This window comes from Drosophila miranda, chromosome 4, assembly GCF_003369915.1.
Source record: "Drosophila miranda strain MSH22 chromosome 4, D.miranda_PacBio2.1, whole genome shotgun sequence".
Classification (NCBI taxonomy): Eukaryota; Metazoa; Arthropoda; class Insecta; order Diptera; family Drosophilidae; genus Drosophila; species Drosophila miranda.
Genome location: NC_046677.1, coordinates 28,874,115 through 28,891,086, shown reverse-complemented (window position 1 = coordinate 28,891,086; position 16,972 = coordinate 28,874,115). Strand labels below are relative to the sequence as shown.

At 47.9% G+C, this 16,972-nt stretch overlaps 1 protein-coding gene across 2 annotated transcripts in view; it reads right to left on the bottom strand.

The window, feature by feature from the left end:
* Positions 1 to 9,709: 9,709 nt before the first annotated feature.
* Positions 9,710 to 16,972, bottom strand: part of LOC108163037 (protein dachsous) — a 76,051-nt gene continuing 68,788 nt past the window's right edge. For both annotated transcript variants that reach the window (XM_017298088.2, XM_017298089.2), the window contains exon 11: positions 9,710 to 14,510. In XM_017298088.2, the coding sequence (XP_017153577.1) occupies positions 11,089 to 14,510 (3,422 nt within the window). In that variant the 3' untranslated portion in view covers positions 9,710 to 11,088. The remainder of the gene's footprint in view (positions 14,511 to 16,972) is intronic.

Here is a 16,972-nt window from a genome sequence, read left to right as displayed (position 1 = left end):
TATATTTCAGGCTATTTTTCACCTTTTTCTTTTTTTTTCCCCCCTAAAGTCCCTCGATGTATCCGAGTATACGATTACATCTGGGTCTAGTATCGGGGGTATCCATTAGTCGCAATATCTCCATGTTCTTAGTTACGTTTTCTGTATTGAATATTTTCCATACTCGATGCAAAATGCAAATTTTAAGCTCAGTGCCTCAAATATTTTGGCATTTTGCGCATTAATTTCCAGGTACCCGCCCCACCGCAATGATCTACTCCGATGCTATCCACTACACTCTACTCCATTCGATCCATACGCGATGCATTCGATCCATTGAGAGTGGCCCAGAGTCTGGGGCTGACGCTGAGGTTGGTCGACCAACCGGTTGTCGGTCCGTGGGTCCGTCGGTCCCGCCGGTCGTCTCATAATTCTGAATGCAGTTTGTCGTCGTGGTGGCTTCGATGTTGTTTGGTTGCTGTTTTGCCTAATACGTGACTATCATGTCATAATAGCGAATTATTAGAATTTAATGCGGTCACAATGCTGCGCCGTGAACCCCGGGCTGAGGCTGAAGCCGAAGCCCAGACGCGAATGCTGATCTCCTCCTGTCTTCGGTCTACGGTCTACGGTCTGTCCCATATTTACTAACTGGGTCGACAGTTGGCCGACTCCTCTCGTTTGCGGCACTGCTGTGGGGGAGCATTACACAGTTTGGAGTAGGAATTTATCCGTAGCGATGAGAGAATATCGATTTGATAAAGATAATGTATAATAAATGTGCAGAAAATATAGACACCTTCAATTTTTTGTAGGAGATGAAATATTTATTTTAAAAAATCGATATAAAAATTCATCGAGTTTTTATCGAAAAGGTATCGATTTCAATAGGGAAGAAAAAAGGTTAAAATATTCACGGCATATATTGAAAATGGAATAATATTATTTATTTTTATCATTACTTATTATTATCGATATAGTGATAAGTATCGATTACAGGTGTAAGTATATCTGGAACAGAAGAGGAATTTTATGAATAAAGAACTAAGGCTTGGCGATATTGTTATTCCTATACCATTCCTCGAGCTAATGATTGCGTAAAGGTGCCAAGTGTAGAGGACTGGGCCTGGAGGGCCCCATCATAAGCCGCTCAATCTCAGCGATTGTCGCTTTTAAACTCCCATTGGCTCGGACCCACCTTTGGCCACTGGGCGTTGCACGGATCGGATCGGATCGGATCGGACAGTGGCTTTCGCCAGTCGAAAGAGCCAAAGATCGATCGAACGTCTAAACGGCCTAAAGCAGATTAAATGCGGCGGCTTAAATAATTTCCCATGGCTGCGATCTGCATCTATATTGGCATCTCCGTCTCCATCTCCATCTCGGAGTCCGAGTCGGAGTCGGAGTCTAATCATGGTGATCATTCGATTTGCGATTGAGCGTGCCACATTGGGAGATTAGCTCTGGGGGCATTCAACGATCGACGAACCAACGATCCATCGATCCATCGATCTCTGGCGATGATTTTATGTCTTGATTAAGTATACGCCGCGTGCTTATTGATTTAGTTTCACTTGAGTTGCGTTTTTCACGCTTTTTCAAGCCAAAGCCAAAGACCAACGACCAAAGACCAAAGACAGTGGCATGCCGCACTGCAAAGTACTGCGGTACACTGGGAACACCTGCACGATCTCTGTGTGCCTCTTGGAGTCGACTCCACTGACACTTACATGTTCACACTTGCTGAAATTTCTGTTTGTTCTGTCTCGCGGAGTCTGTACTTTTTCGGGGATTCGTGTGTTGCAATTCTTAAGGCATTTTTGACAACTCCAAAAGTCTGTGAAGTCGGAGTCAGAGCCAGAGCCAGAGCCAGAGTCGGGCCTTTTATGGTGGCAGCCCCCCCAATTGTGGATTGGGGGCGTCTCCCCTCGCTCATTTATAAAGAACGAGCTGGCGAGGCGTTAAGTTTCATGTAGGTATTGATTTCCATTTGATTTCACAGCCAAAAGCAGCAAAAGCAGCAAAGCCCCCCGCCTCTTGGCTCCAGCCAAAGCATTCGACAATATTTCACAACATTTCACCTCATTAATCAAACAAAACTGCAAGGGTCTCCGCTCTCAGACGCTCAGATGCGACTCCCAGGTCAGTTTCAGCGACTCCGACATATTTTCGGCAAGTGTCAGCGTTTTACAGTTAACATTCGAAATCTGCTTCGAAATCTCGAGGATCGTTGACTTTTTAATTGATTAAAATGAGAAATCGTTACGATTTGTGTGCGTTGATTGTGCGGGACTCCTCTCCTTCGAAAGGATCTGATTTCAGCAGGGCAGGAGGATCATCTGCAGCAGCATGAAAGCATGGAGCATGGAGCATGGAGGATGCAGCAGATGGAGGATGACCTGGTGGCTATTGTTCGTAAAATCATAATGACAAGTGGAACGGCGGGGACACAGGAAATGAAATTCGATACTTTTTCCCGCACTTTTTCGCAGCATTGCTGTTCTGCGAAATACGAAATACGAAAATTCGCAATGCAATAATAAGCAATAAAAATTCTTTCAGATGTGGAATGGATTTTCTCGGCTTATTCTGTGGAAGATTTACGATCCACGGGGCGGCTTGACCACTTTGATGGCTAAACCGAATCCCCAAATATCTTTCGAATCCTCGCCATCCTCTGGAGTCCACTCCTTAAGCCTAATTGTGCCTTTTGATGCAACTGTTTCGCATATTTGCTTTCTATTGAAAGAGAACAATCTCCTGCTCTTCCTGCCCCACTCTCCTGCTGCTGATTCTGCTGCTGCTGTCCTGGTTAGCGACCTCTGGCCCCTTGAATGCGATCCACCGATCGCTGACAACTTTTGTACATTTCTCGCTAAATTAACTGAATTTCTGACCTCGTCGTCGCTCTGATGGCCAAAAGGGAGAACTGCCAAAAAACAACGCAAGAAACAAAACCAGAACCACAAAGAACGAAAGAGAGAAGTAGAGACTCTTCCTCCTTCTGCAACAGCAACAACAAAAGCGAATCGTTAAGAGTCCAAGGATCGCATAACTCGCACTCTGTCCCTCTCTGGCTCTCTCTCTCTCTCTCTCTCTCGCGCTCTCTGTCTCTCTGGGACTGCAGTTTCAACTGTGAATTTCCGAAAAAACCCACAGAGCCCAAAGCCCAAAGCCCGAATGTTGCTGCCACTGCTGCATGCAGCTGCTCTGCTCCCCTTCCCCTTCCCACCACCAAAAAGCGGAATGGCAGTACGGCGGGGGGGAAATATGCGCAAACTGCTTGATGTCCACTTAAAAGTGTCAACGTGAAATTCTTGGCACAGCCACAGCCACAAAAAAATACAGCCTCAACAACTGTGAGTGTTGCCTGTTGTTGCCTCGTGAGCTTCCACTCATTGGGGCAGCCAGTGGGCAGGGGGGGACCAGGAGGGGCAGTCACTGGGATTGGGATAGTGAGGATTGGGACAAGTACCGCTTTTCTCTCTTCACGGGTGTGTGTTTGCTTGTGCTGCAATTTCTACAGTTTTTTCCCTTTGCGGTCGACTTCTGTTTGCTGCCTGGCGGGGGATTCGGGTAGGAGGAAGAGAGAGCTCTCAGCCAAAAAAGGGAGCTACTCTATCGAGAGAGAGAGAGACATAGTAAGAATATTCGAACAAATTATAAATTTCATTAGAATAATCTTAAGAAACATTAACGATTTCGAAATATTGCCATAATTAAATAAGAACTGCTCCTGAAAACATTTTTTGAATGAAGTCATATGTTTGTTAAATTTGTAAAACGTAGTCGATACCATCCTGTATTCGACTACAATCCATTATTTATATCCTCTAGCCATAATATTACAAAAAATTACATAGAAATGAAGCAGAATCTTATATACAAGATAACGAGCTCTGATTTTAAGGAGGTTCAGATGTTATATCTTAAGTGCAGCGATATCTGTTGCATTGGAATATCTTACAAATAGAGATGTACTTGAAAAAACAGCAGATCAATCATTGATTTGGAGATATTCGCTTTGTTTTTAGGGAATCTCTATTATATTTTAGTAAAGCAATTATTTCAGAGATTTTTTGATATATTTCCCGAATCTTAAAGGCCTGTAACTTATATTTTAAGAGCGTGAATGAAGAATGTACTGCCTATACCGATGTTCAGATGTGCATCCAGTTCAGTGGAGCCATTTCGAATGGATTTCTGATGGATCAAATAGGATTCGCAATGCTCTGCTGGACCCAAAACGATGCTAGGAAGAACAATATAAGCAGCTAATTAATGCCAAGCGATGGTAAAAGAAGGTCACTCCATGCCATAGAACTGAATGTGCCAGAGCTCTCTCACTCTAAGTCCGTGTGTGTCCGTCTTTTGCAGCTCTCTCTCTCTGGCTGTCCTTTTGCAGTGCAGGGCATTCTTCAGGTCGTTCCCACATGTCCCTCCGTTGCTCGATGCCTCGATTCCTTTGTGGCTTTTGTTATTTCTCCCGCTGCTGCCTCCCGATGTATATATACTATATATATCTGTACCTGTATATATGTGTGTTGGGTTTTTTTTTGGCAGTTGAATTGCGCCTTTCGCCAAACCAATTCCGTTCATTTATCTTGAACTTTTCCTTCGTTCATTTGGGCCTCTGTTTCTGTCGTTTCTGCTGTTTCTTCTGTATTTCTGTGCTGCATTTATGCGGCTGTTTTGCTGCCGCTTCTTTCGGGGCAAAGTTGCAGCCAGCATTTCGGGAATTTGGGTTGCTCCTTCTCTCCACCGTGTCTGTGTGTCTGTGGCCTCTGTGTGTGTGTGCTTGTGCCTCGCTTTTTGGTGGGGCAACAAAAATATCACACGAGTATAATTGAGTTTGACACAATAAATTGCTCATCGCGGGACAAGAAGCTGCGGCTGGAGCTGCGGCCAATCCCCTTCTCGGAGCCCGTGTATCGCTGACCTTTAGAGCCGCCACTGGGCTGATTTATAAATTGATTTCTGCTTAAGTTTGTGGCAGCACAGCGGGGCTCCTTGTGGCTTGTGGCTACTTGCCACCACATTCGCTGGCCGTTCAGGGCTGGCTGACCGATCATTTGATTTTCAGCGCATTAACACATTCGAGTCGCTTAAACGAATCTTAATGATTAGCCTCCACAGTCCAGCATCCAGCATCCGCAGTCCCACAGTCCCACAATCCCACAATCGAGTCGCCACAATGAGATCCGTCGCCTGACACTGACGATGCAACGGCACGAATATTTCAATTAACTGACATTCGATGATGCCCCAAAATGAGGCGCATTGAGGAATCATCATGGATCATGGCAGCGCGGAGCAGGAGAGGCAGTGCGGAGGCTGTCTGTCAGACGGATGGAGACGACATCCGATGGCTGGCAATCCGCGATAAAATGCAAATCTCTCTTGAAGCTAAAAGGACACCACCACCAGAACCGCAAAAATCGAAGCCGAATCCGTATCGGAATCGGTATCCCGACAAAACAATGGATGGCCATTGCTTGTTGCAATGTTGCTGCTGCCGCTGCTGCTGCTGCTGCTGCTGCTGCTGTTGGTGGCACATCAATGTCGTCTCAGTGGCATCGACAGCAGCAGTGGCGGGGGCAGGAGGCAGCGGCTGCGGCTGCGGCTGCAGATGCGGACTCTAATCTTCATCAGCCGCCGTTTGTAGTCTTCGGCGACGGGCGCAAAGTGTAAGCCTCACACAGAAATCCCCAGGAGAGAGAGAGCGAGAGATGCGGATGGATGCGGCTTTATCTGCTCAATAGATGGACATTTGGATAGATTGTTCTTGTTTTGGCGTTTGACGTTGCTGCCTCCTTCTGCCTCCTGCTGCTGCCTCCCTCTGCTTCGCATTATGAGATTCTATCATCGAAGAAGGAGAAGAAGATTCAGGCATCCAGGGATCCAGAGAGAGAGTGTCTGTGTGTGTCATGTCCAAATTGTTTGGGGGGCCACCAGAAGCTGCAGCTCCTTCTGCTAGAAAGAAGAACAACTATTATTATATTTTAATGGTTACCTTTGTTGCAACATTGCTGGCGTATGGGGCATGGATAGAGGCTCGGATGGTTGGATGGATGATTCTATTGCCATTATGGCCGAGGCCAGAGATTGAGCCCCTTGTTCCATTATGCGGCGTTTGCGCTTGTCAGTCCTCTAATGGATTCCTCGATTCCATTCCATTTCGCTTCCATCACCAAAGTTTCAGTGCCTCTCCCTGTCTCTCTCTGTTGCAAGAAACACAAGATGGGGCACACACAGACTGTGTGCTGTGCTGTGCCTCATCTTTGGCCGCGTTCTTCTTCTTCTTGTCTCTTTCTGCGGCGCCACAAACGTATCGAATTACATTTGGCGGCAGTCAGTCGGTTTCTGCAGTCGGCAGGCGAACCTTTGATGCAGCCACTCATCTGTGGCTCGTCTGTGGATCTTTGATCTCTGAAGATCTCTTCATTCAAAGAGGCGATCGGGATTGGATCCTTCTCTAACGGAAACGGAAATGGTCAATGCAGGGGGAGGGCGAAGGGGCACGGGCAGGGGACTGTGGTGTGCCCCCAAGGTCTCGCTTTTCTGTGCTTTTTTTTGCATTCATAAAAATCTGTTTATTGTGATTGTGTTCCTCTTGGCCTCTCCGTCTGTGGCTGCCCCAATCAAGCAGCCTGGTGGCAATTAGCTCTTGCCCCGCCGCTGCTGCAGCAATCGTGGTATATTTCGTGGTAGCAATTATTTTCGCATTTGTTGGCCACTTGGCCCACGAAATGCTAATGCGAATGCGGGAATGCATGTATCTTTCGCTGAGAACGTGCAGAACGAGGCTTATTAGTGCAATAACTTTGGACAATAAAACGCAGTCGTCGAGCAGTGAACTTCAAAGGATCTCAGAAGTGTTAAACTGACATGCGAAAGATGTGGCAGCAGCGGCACGAGAGAGACGTGGCAGTGGCAGTGGCAGTGGCAGACTGGAGTGGAGTGGAGTGCAAGAGGCAGAGCCATAATTCCACAGCCGCAGTCTGCCGGTGATGACGGACCTTGCAGATCGAGGCAGTGCCTTCGCCAGTCAGTTTAGCGTCATTTCATTCTGCATCAAGCTGCCGCCACGCCACCCCGCCGCCCTGCTGCCAGGCTGCCCCTATGCCCCTCACCTCTTGCCACATGCGCCCCCATATCTGACACTTGCAATGAAGACATTAGCCGCTAATGGAATTGTTATTAAGCCGCAGAAGCGCGCCTCCATCAGGGAGGATCTGGGTCTGGGAAGCTTTAATTTCATTTTGAATTTCGCCAAGGATTTGGATCCACATCCCCAATCGCCATCCCTATCTCTGTGCAGTAATCACTTTATTGTGCGCTTGATGTATTGACAAATTATAAAAACATAAGGCCATGGCCATGGCTCTGTGGAGATGTACAACTGAATTGAGCCTTAACACGCATTCCCCAAATCACTTATTTTGCAATCAGAGAAGTGGCCCTGACAGGGGGGCAGGGCTCGCCCCCTCCCACTCCCACATTTGACAGGAGATGTGAAAAATGTGTAGAACAATGCTCTCTGGGATCTGCTGGGACGCTACGTGCGCCTACTTGTGGCTCAGAGCCACTTAAATGGCTTTAAAAATAAACCCAAACCGATGCCGATGGACTAGCCTTCGGTCCTTTCCCTCGTTCCACAAAATTAAGGCTTTTCACTTTCCGTCGTCGACGTTTTTCGACGTCTTCGACGTCTTCGAGGCCTGTTGTCTCGTGTGTACACACCCCAAAAAATGTGCGTAGCCCCCCAAATGAATGCCTAGGACATCATCGATGGAGCCCAGCGCCAAACAACCCATAATCATAATCATCATCATGATGATCGTCCGCTCGCTGGCTCGTTCGTTGGTGCAACAGTGCAACAGTCTGTTCTTTGGCCACAATCATGCCACATCTATAGCCACATCCACATCCACATCCAGGTGGCTTCTTCGTTGTTATTTGTATTCGCTGTAATGTGAATTGACTGCTACTAATAATAACCACGAGCGTTTACTCGTAGATGCCCCCCCTCCTTCCATCCTTCCTTCCTTCCTTCGTCCAAGGATAGTGCGTCCACTGCAGTGTATAGTCTGTACTCCGTCTGTCTCTCTGTCTGTATCTGTGAGGCGGTCCCTCCCGAGATGTGACCGAAAAAGGCAAAGACTAAAAGGGCACCAGAATGGCTGATCGAATAAAGGAATGCCCTAGAAATTTCAACAAAATGATCTTAACGTAAATTTTAAAAGTACTGAAAAGTCCAAAACATACACTTAAATTTTATAGATTTAAAAATATTGAAACTTTAGGATCATAGATTGACAACATTAATTTATAAGATTTGATTTATTTTCCCTTTTTTCATATGAAAATACATATATGTGTTCAGAGCCAATTACAGGAAAGTGTGAACCATATAATATATTACTTTCTTTAAAATTTGGAATTTTGATCCTCAAGATCAGGGTTGCTTTTAGAAAAACTTGATACATTATCTTTAATAAGAATATATCAGAGAGCGTAGTTAAAACCGAGGGTTACAGTATCGATATCTTTTAAAAATATGAGCATATTCTTCTTATGAGAAGAAAAATTATTATATAGGCTCTTGAAAAGTTAGTTTAAAGAAATTCTAGAATATATATGGCAACTTTAAGGCATCTTAAGACTGATTAAACCTTTTTTTTAGGGATATTCTTACCTCATTTGGATAGCATACTATCTCTTTAACAATTCTTTAAGAATAGATCAAGTTTTAGGTTATTTTTTTTTCCTAGGAAAGTTGTAAGGTTCCAGCCAATCGGAACACGTGCCTCAACATCACGATACTTGGCTTCGTTATGGATATTTATCTCCCTGAAAAAGTGCCTCCCTCGCATCCCAACCCATATACCCTTCTTCCACATAGGGTAGGCAAAAAAGGCGAAAAACAAATTTCAGCAGCTCTCCTCTCCTCTGCCTCTGCCTGTTCCTCTTCCTCTACCTTTCCGCTTTGTTGATCTGTTGCAATTGATACGAGAGTCGAACCCGCGACTTGCGACTCGCGACTGGCAAATGGAAATAACTCAACTCTCGAGATCCGCCGCAGCGGACTCCGAGTCTGAGGCCGCGTCCGAGTCCGCGTCCGACTCTGTGGCACAGACGAAGCTGAAGCTGAAGCTGTGGCAGAGGCACATAATGATAATGACGACAGGCAAAGGGGCAGGAGCCGTGGCAAGGGCAGCCAGGCAACAGGCGGTGGAGGTGTGGTGCAGGCCAGAAATCAGCAACAAATAAATGAGTTCATGCAACGTCTTTGAAATGAAGACAAAGTGGATGTCGGTTGTTGGATGTTGGGGTTTATGCCATTCCCATTGCCATTGGGATTGTTGCAGAGGATGCTGCTGGGGCACATGGGGCAGAGTCTGCCGAGTGTCTAGAACAACAAGGAGGAGGCCACCGCCTATCGGATTGTGGCAGGAGTCAGGCTCTGGCTCTGGCTCTGGCATTGGCATTGGCATTGGCACTGGGTGCGATGTGTGTTGTGGCAGTTCAAGAGTTCAGCCAAAACTTTGCCACCTACTACACGAGGGACCAAGGGCTTCCCTTCGATGCCTGCCTCCCGCCACTCGACTCCTTGGGTGCCGTACATATGTATGTGGGCGTGTCTGGCACTTTTGCTTTCCCAAAAAACGATCCCCAGTCGTGGATCCATGTGGGGTCTTTCCAATGGCAATTAATCACAAATTCTGGGGCTATTTTTTATTTTTCGTTTAAATATTTATTCTCTTGATTTCGTTTCGCTATTACAAACTATGCTTCTTATTGATCGCACAGTTCTTGGCAGATCCTAACTATTGAAAACATTTTTACAGCATTAAGATTACACAATTAGCATCACGCACAAGTGAAGAACTATATAATATACGATCTATACACATACGTACTACACATAATAACTATCTTAACCAAGCTTTAGGCTATACCTTCGTTTCCTCGTTTATTTGCTTGTGTTTATACAAGGCTCCCTCTCTCAAACAATTAATAAACAAAACTTTATACAATTTTCCCCTCAACATTATATCACCCTCGTTATACGATATATATCCTACGAATGGGAAGTGGAAAATGCGAATGTTGTATGGGAGATTGTGCGGCTGTAAAACTAGTTTAGGTTTTAGGGTTCTATTGGGGTTCGTCTTCCGCTTGGAGCTTAATGTCTAGGCTCTAAATGCTTACAACTTATGGCTGTTCTACCTGCATCATCTCTCTCCTGTCGCTGTCGTCCTCGTGTGTGCAAGCAGATGAGTCTCAGAGAGTCTTTGTTGGCTTTGTGGTTGTCGTTTACTACTCGTTAAAGTTAACTATTACGATTATACACTCGGAAAAACATATCAACTGAATATTAGAAAGTACCCTTGGCTTCAGAAAGTCCCCTAAGATTAAAAGTGTAAAAGTTGACTCAAATTTAAAGTTAAGTCTCAAAATAATATGTTTTTACTGGCTAGAATCTGAATGCTTTTCTTCAGAGGAATATAAATAATAGAACTTATAATATTCCTTGTGAGATTTTCAAACAAAATGTTTATAATTTTGAAGAATATAAATAAAAAACTTGTCGAATAAGGCAGAGAGTATTTTTTTTTAAATGTTGAGAAGCTTTTTTAATTCCAGTATTTTTTCTGTCCAAGTTTTACCTAATATACCGAACGTATTTCTACGGTCTAATTAATTTGGACTTATCTCTTCCATTTTGGTATTTTTCTTATACAATTCAGTCGTTCAGTATGTCAGTATTTTTTTTATCTCAGTATTTTTTCGTTGTAGCTCGTATTTTTGCAAAATAGTTTCTTTTTAAATCTAAAAAAAATACCAAAAAATCCCACTCTTCGGAAGACTTTCTTGAAAATCAGCATAACTGTTTTCCGAGTGTAATTACATCTATGTGCCATAGGGGCCAAACCTATCTATCATATAGTATATATACAACATTAATGTGTGTGTGTGCGTGTATGTGTGTATGTTTGCATATTCGTGTGTGTGAGTGTGTGTGGCAAGGGTGTATGTATGTATGGGGTGCAAGTAATACTATGATGCATGTACAGCGCTCCTCAGGAATCCTCTCCTGTCCTATCACATCCTTGTACCCACATTACCCCGCTGCGTGGGCTGTGGCGGGGGGGCATGGCCGTGGCGCGGCAGCGACACATGTGGCAGGTGGGTGGGCGGACCGCCGCCCAGCGGGGAGATGGAGGGCGAGCGGGTGGCCAGCGGTGAGAGCGAGGGCGAGAACGAGGGCGACATGGCGGAGGAGGTGCTGAAGCTGCCACTGGCCTCATGGCCGATGGGCGAGCGGGGAAGGCCCCCGGCCATGCTCAGGTGCGGGGGCAGGCGCATCGGCAGGTTGATGGCCCGCGGCGCGACGTTAGTGAGCAGCGGCGGGGGAATGTGGGTGGGCGGTGGCGGAGGTTTCAGCACCACGCTGCCCGCCCCCGCGGACGAGTGGGAGGAGGAGTGCTTGCTCTTGGCCGACGAGGAGGCGCCACTGCCGCTGTGGCCGCTGTGCTCCGACATGGTGTCGTCCTTGAGGCGCGCTATCTCCGAGAAGACGTGTGCCAGCGGCTGGTACTGCGGCCCCCAGTCGAGGAGATAGTCCCAGTTGTAGCTCCCCGTCAGCTCCTCCTCGCTGTGGACAATGGAGCTGAGGGACCCGCCCACATTGCTGCCCCCCACCACGACGGGCACGGGCACGGGCACCTCTCCGTAGCTGCCCATCATCGCCGCCCCATGGCCGTGGCCCGTGATGGCCGTTCCGATGGTCCCAATGCTGCCCGCTGTCGTTGCGGCATCGTCCGCACTGCTGCCTCGTTCGGAGCCACCGCCATTGCCGCCGGCGACGTCGTTGAGCTTCGCGTAGATGAGATTCGTGATGTCCGAGCGGGCGGTGGCGGCATCCTCGTCGTGGAACATGTGCAGCGAGTCCACCATTGGCATCGTCATGGGCATCGGGATGGGGTGGCTGCTGCCGGCCATGCTGGAGGCGCCTCCCCCTCCCCCACTGCCACTGGGATCGTGATCCACGATGCCCAGACGCGCCAGATACTCCTGTGTGTTCTGCACGGAGATGTCCGAGATGCGGCCATCGTCGCTGCCCCCTGCACCGCCTCCGCCGCGATGGTGCAGCGGTCCCTCGTTGATCATGCGGATCTCCTCGTCCTCGCCATCATCCTCGGCCGATCCCCGGCCACTGGAGCCGGACTGCTCGGAGCCGGACAGCTCTGAAGTGGTGGCTGCCCCAGAGCTACCCGCATGGGGGCCAAAGGGCGGGATCTCGTCGTACTTCGGCGGCGCAAACTGTCCGGAGGCGCCTCCTGCCGCTCCACCCGAGATGCCACCCCGAATAGGGATCGTGTCGAAGGCACTGGGATCCACGTAGCTATTGGAATTGCCCACGCCCACCGTCTCCGTGCTGAGATGTGGCTTGACCACATTCCGCGGCTTGCGGCTCCGCATGTGGATGAAGAGGAAGATGCCAGCGGCGGCACAGAGGACCAGCAGGAAGGCGATCAGCAGACCGATGGCCCAGTCGCCCATGGTTCCACCGCCGCCGTTGATGCCAGCGCTGGCCAGATTCGTTCCGGGATGTGCCAGAGGATCCAGGGCGATCTCCACGACGGCCATCGCTGTGAGGGAGTTCTGCCGGCCCGAGGATGCGGAGATCACGAGGCTGATGTCCCGCCCATCGTGCGACCCCAGGCTGTCGTCGTCGAGCTTCAGTTTCCGTTTGATCAGCACCGCTCCGCTGCTGCGATTGACCTTGAAGTGGGTGTGGGGGGCACTCAATTGGTAGACCACGCGTCCATCGGGCCCACTGTCTGCGTCCGTGGCTGTGACCTGCCCCACGACGAAGCCTTGCGGAAGAGCGGCAGCTGCCGGCAGCACGAAGCGGTAGGTTCTCTCAGAGAACTGGGGAGCAAACTCATCCCGCGAGTCCACCTCCACGCGCACGGCCACGCGTGCCCCCTTGCCACCCATGTCGCTGGCCCGCAGCTCCATGTCGTAGCGCTGCCGCTGCTCGAAATCGAAGACAGCCGCCGAAGACATCATCCCCGAGTGTGAGTCCACGCGGAAGAGCTTCCAGGAGCTGTCGTCCCCGGATGCGGGGGCAAGGCTGTAGTTGAGGGCCCCGAAGGGACCTCTGTCCAGGTCGCTGGCATGCGCCTGAAACACGCTGCTGCCCACCGGCTCGTTCTCCGCGATGAAGTGCACGTACTCGGAGAGCGGGAACTTTGGCTCATTGTCGTTCTCGTCGTGCAGCTCCAGGTGGAAGGGCTGCAGGCTGCAGAGCGGGCGCGGATGGTGGCTGTCGCAGGCGCGTATGATCAGCTCGTAGCTGGTGGCCCCACTGTCGTAGTCCAGGCGATTGTTGACGAACAGCACGCCCGAGACGAGGTCGATGGTGAACATGTGCTCATCGTTGCCAGAGGTGATGTCGTAGACCACCTCCGAGTTCGGAGAGTTCTCCTGGTCCGCATCCAAGGCGACCAGCTGGGCAATGGAGTACCTCAAGGGAGCCAGCTCGCTGATCTCCGCCTCGTACTTGGCGCTGCGATCGAAGATCGGGAAGTTGTCATTGGCATCCAGGACGGTGATGACTACAGTGATGCCTGCACTCGAATTGGAGGGGGAGGATGGCGATCCAGATCCCCCTCTGTTGATCAGAAGACGCAGCTTGTACAGATCGTTCCTCTCCCGATCGAGGGGCTTCACCAGGACAATGGCCTTAGATTGGAGCAGCTCAAAGGCGGCCTCCTCGTTGCCGGCTGCAATGACGAACGGTTGATCCTGCACATCCTGCGAGAGCTGCAGCACCACCGATCCCAAAGGAGCCGCCTCGCTGATCTGGGCGCGATACTGCGTCTGCTGGAACTGTGACCGGGCGGATCCGCTGTCGCTGGCCTGCACTCTGAGAAGCGTGGCCCCGAAGAGCGAGTGCTTTCCCCCATCTCTGGCCAGAATCCTAACAAAGTAGTCCCCACTTGCGGATTCGGGGATCTGTAGACGACTCATGTTGACTGAAACCACACCACTGGAAGCACCCACGGAGAAGCCTTCGACTGGAGGGTCTATGGAGTACCGGATCTTTGAGTTGCTGCCCTCGGCATCTGCATCCGTGGCATTCACTGAGAGGAGCTCCAAGTCCATCGAGAGACTGTCGGCCACCTCGGCCACAGCGGGAAGGATGGCAAAGTAGGCGGGCGGCTGCTGGGCCAGGAATACCGGGGCATTGTCGTTCTCATCGTTCACGCGCACAGTCAGAGTAGTCCTTGCCTCGTGGGCCGCATCGGAGGCAATCACCTCCAGCTGGTACTCCTGCTGCAGTTCGTAGTCCAGGCGCCGCTTCAGCACCAGCTTCCCGCTGTAGCGGTCCAAGGCGAACAGGGTGAGGCTCTCGTCATCCACAGACGATTCACTGACCAGGCGGTACGTCAGAGTTGGATAAGTGTCCACATCGTTGGCCGATATGGAAGCTATCACGGCTCCGAGTTCGGTTGCTAATGGAGGGAAGAGAAGAGATATAGGAATAGGAAATGGTTAAGAGAGGAATGCAAAAGAGGATTAAGAGTATATATTTATGGAGAACTTTCTTTCAATACCCTTGGAACTTATTCAACCCTCTTTTACTGGAGAACATTGACATAATGCCCGACTTGGGCGAGAATTTGAGGGCGACCAACTCTGCAGAAATGTATATGTCCAAGCACATATCACGTATAAAAACCCAAATGCATATGCTCTAATAATAAATAGAAAGAAAAAGGTATGAATAGGATAGAAAAAGAGAATTCCTTCCTTTCTTCTCTCTCACTCATGCCTCACCATATCAGGAGCACTCATTCCTTTTTGGTTCTCTTCTTCACTGCATCCCACTGCTACGTGGGAGTAGGAGAGGGACAAAGCTTGACGAATAGTCAAGCACGCACACATACACACATTGCTGGAACTCACGTGATCGAATGGGAAAAAGACAAGCAACGCAAAAAATTAAACATTTTAGAAGTTTACACATGGACGAAAAGAAATTATGCAAAAATTAGATGTTTATTTACATACATATATATCAAACATTTTACTTACATATCTATCACACATTGCCGCACTTTTCCTTCTTCGAGCTGCGTTTTTGTTGCCATTTTGCCGCTGTCTGCGCCGCCGCCCTTGAGCAATAAAATAACCCCTTTTGGTTCTTTTCAATGCATCAGTACACTAAACTTCATTACACACCTGCTCGACATTTTACCCAATGGATTTTTCACCATTTTCCTCATTTTCACGGAATGAAAATCGGAGCTAACTTACGAACGCGCGCTTTGACCGGGTGAAAAAATATGAGTGAGAGCGGCGCAAATGCGTTCATTCTATGCTCTCCTGCTCGTCTTCCTATTTGCTCTCCCTCCCACGCTCTCTCGAGCACTTTTGCTTATGCTTAAATCCACTTCTCTTCTTCATTCTCTGCTACTGCAAAGCGAGATCAATTAATTTATTTAAATTAAGTAATTTCACAAAGAGAGATCAATATATTTAATTACATTAAGTAATTTCAACATGCGCTGCACCTACACCGGCCACTGTAACTCACTCTCTCACCAGTCTATCCATCTCATTTCCACTCCCACACTCTTTTGAGTGACTTTTGCTCAAGATGAGATTATACAAGGTGGTCCGCTATGTTATGTTACACTTCGCACTGCTGTGAGCGATTGCTTGGAGAGAGAGAGAAGTACGAGTGGGAGAAGTGATGGCTAATTTTCACTGCACATTTAAAATAAATGTTTTTGCTTAATTGATTTGATTTTTCTAAAAAAAATGTAACATCATTATCAAACGCGTAACAATCACGTCCCCCTTCGCGAAATATTGGTTACGCCCTTGGTAGCAGAATGAGGATCAAAGAATACACGGCATTTGCGCCGCTCTCCCTTAAATTTTTTCACCCGGTCAAGGCGTGCGTGCGTATATAAGCTCCGATTTTCAAGTCCGTGAAAAACTCGGAAAATGGTGAAAAATCCAACGGGTAAAATGTCGCACAGGTGTGTGAAGTGAATTAAAGTGTGGTGATTCAGTGATTACATATGTATACATTGTGTTTTAGTGCAAGAAAATGTGTTTGCTTAATGGCGGGGGCGGAGAAAGGCAAAATGGCAATAAAACGGCAGCTCGTCGAAGGAAAAGTGCGGCAATAAGTGTTATATATCTGCAATGTTTCATATAATGTAGAAAAACATATTATTTTTGCATAAATTCATTTTTTTTCATGTGCAACAATTTAAAATGTGTTGCTTTTTCGATTCGTTTTCGCAAAAGTAGCTGAGTGCGAGAGAGAGCAATTAGGAAGAGGGGCAGGAGATCAAAGAATGAACGCATTTGCAGCGCTCTCACTTTCGTTTTACCGCCGTCCAAAGCGCGTTCGTAAGTCAGCTCCGCGCTTAAATTCGAGAAAATTCGGAAAATGGTGAAAATCCATCGGGTAAAATGTCGCGGAGGTGTGTGAAATGAAGTTAAGATATATATGTGCAAAATAAATGTGTTTTACTGCAAGAAAAGGGTTTGTCAAAGGGCGGGGGCGCAGAAGAAGGAAAAATGGCGGCAAAAGTGCAGCAATTTTTCATATATGTACATACATATGTGTATATATTTTAATTATGCAATATGTATATATGTGGACTAAAACATATTTTTTTTGCATTAATTCGTTTTTTTTTCATGTGGAAAATCCAAAATGTTTCGTTTCGTTGTCCGTTTTTTCGTTTCGTTTTTCGTTTTCGCAAAAGTACTGGAATAGTGCGTGGGAGAGAGAGCAAATAGAAAGAGGAGCAGGAGAGCATAGAATGAACGCATTTGCGCCGCTCTCACTCATAATTTTTCACCCGGTCAAAGCGCGCGTTTATAAGTCAGCTCCGATTTTCAATCCGTGAAAATGCGGAAAATGGTGAAAAATCCAACGGGTAAAATGTCG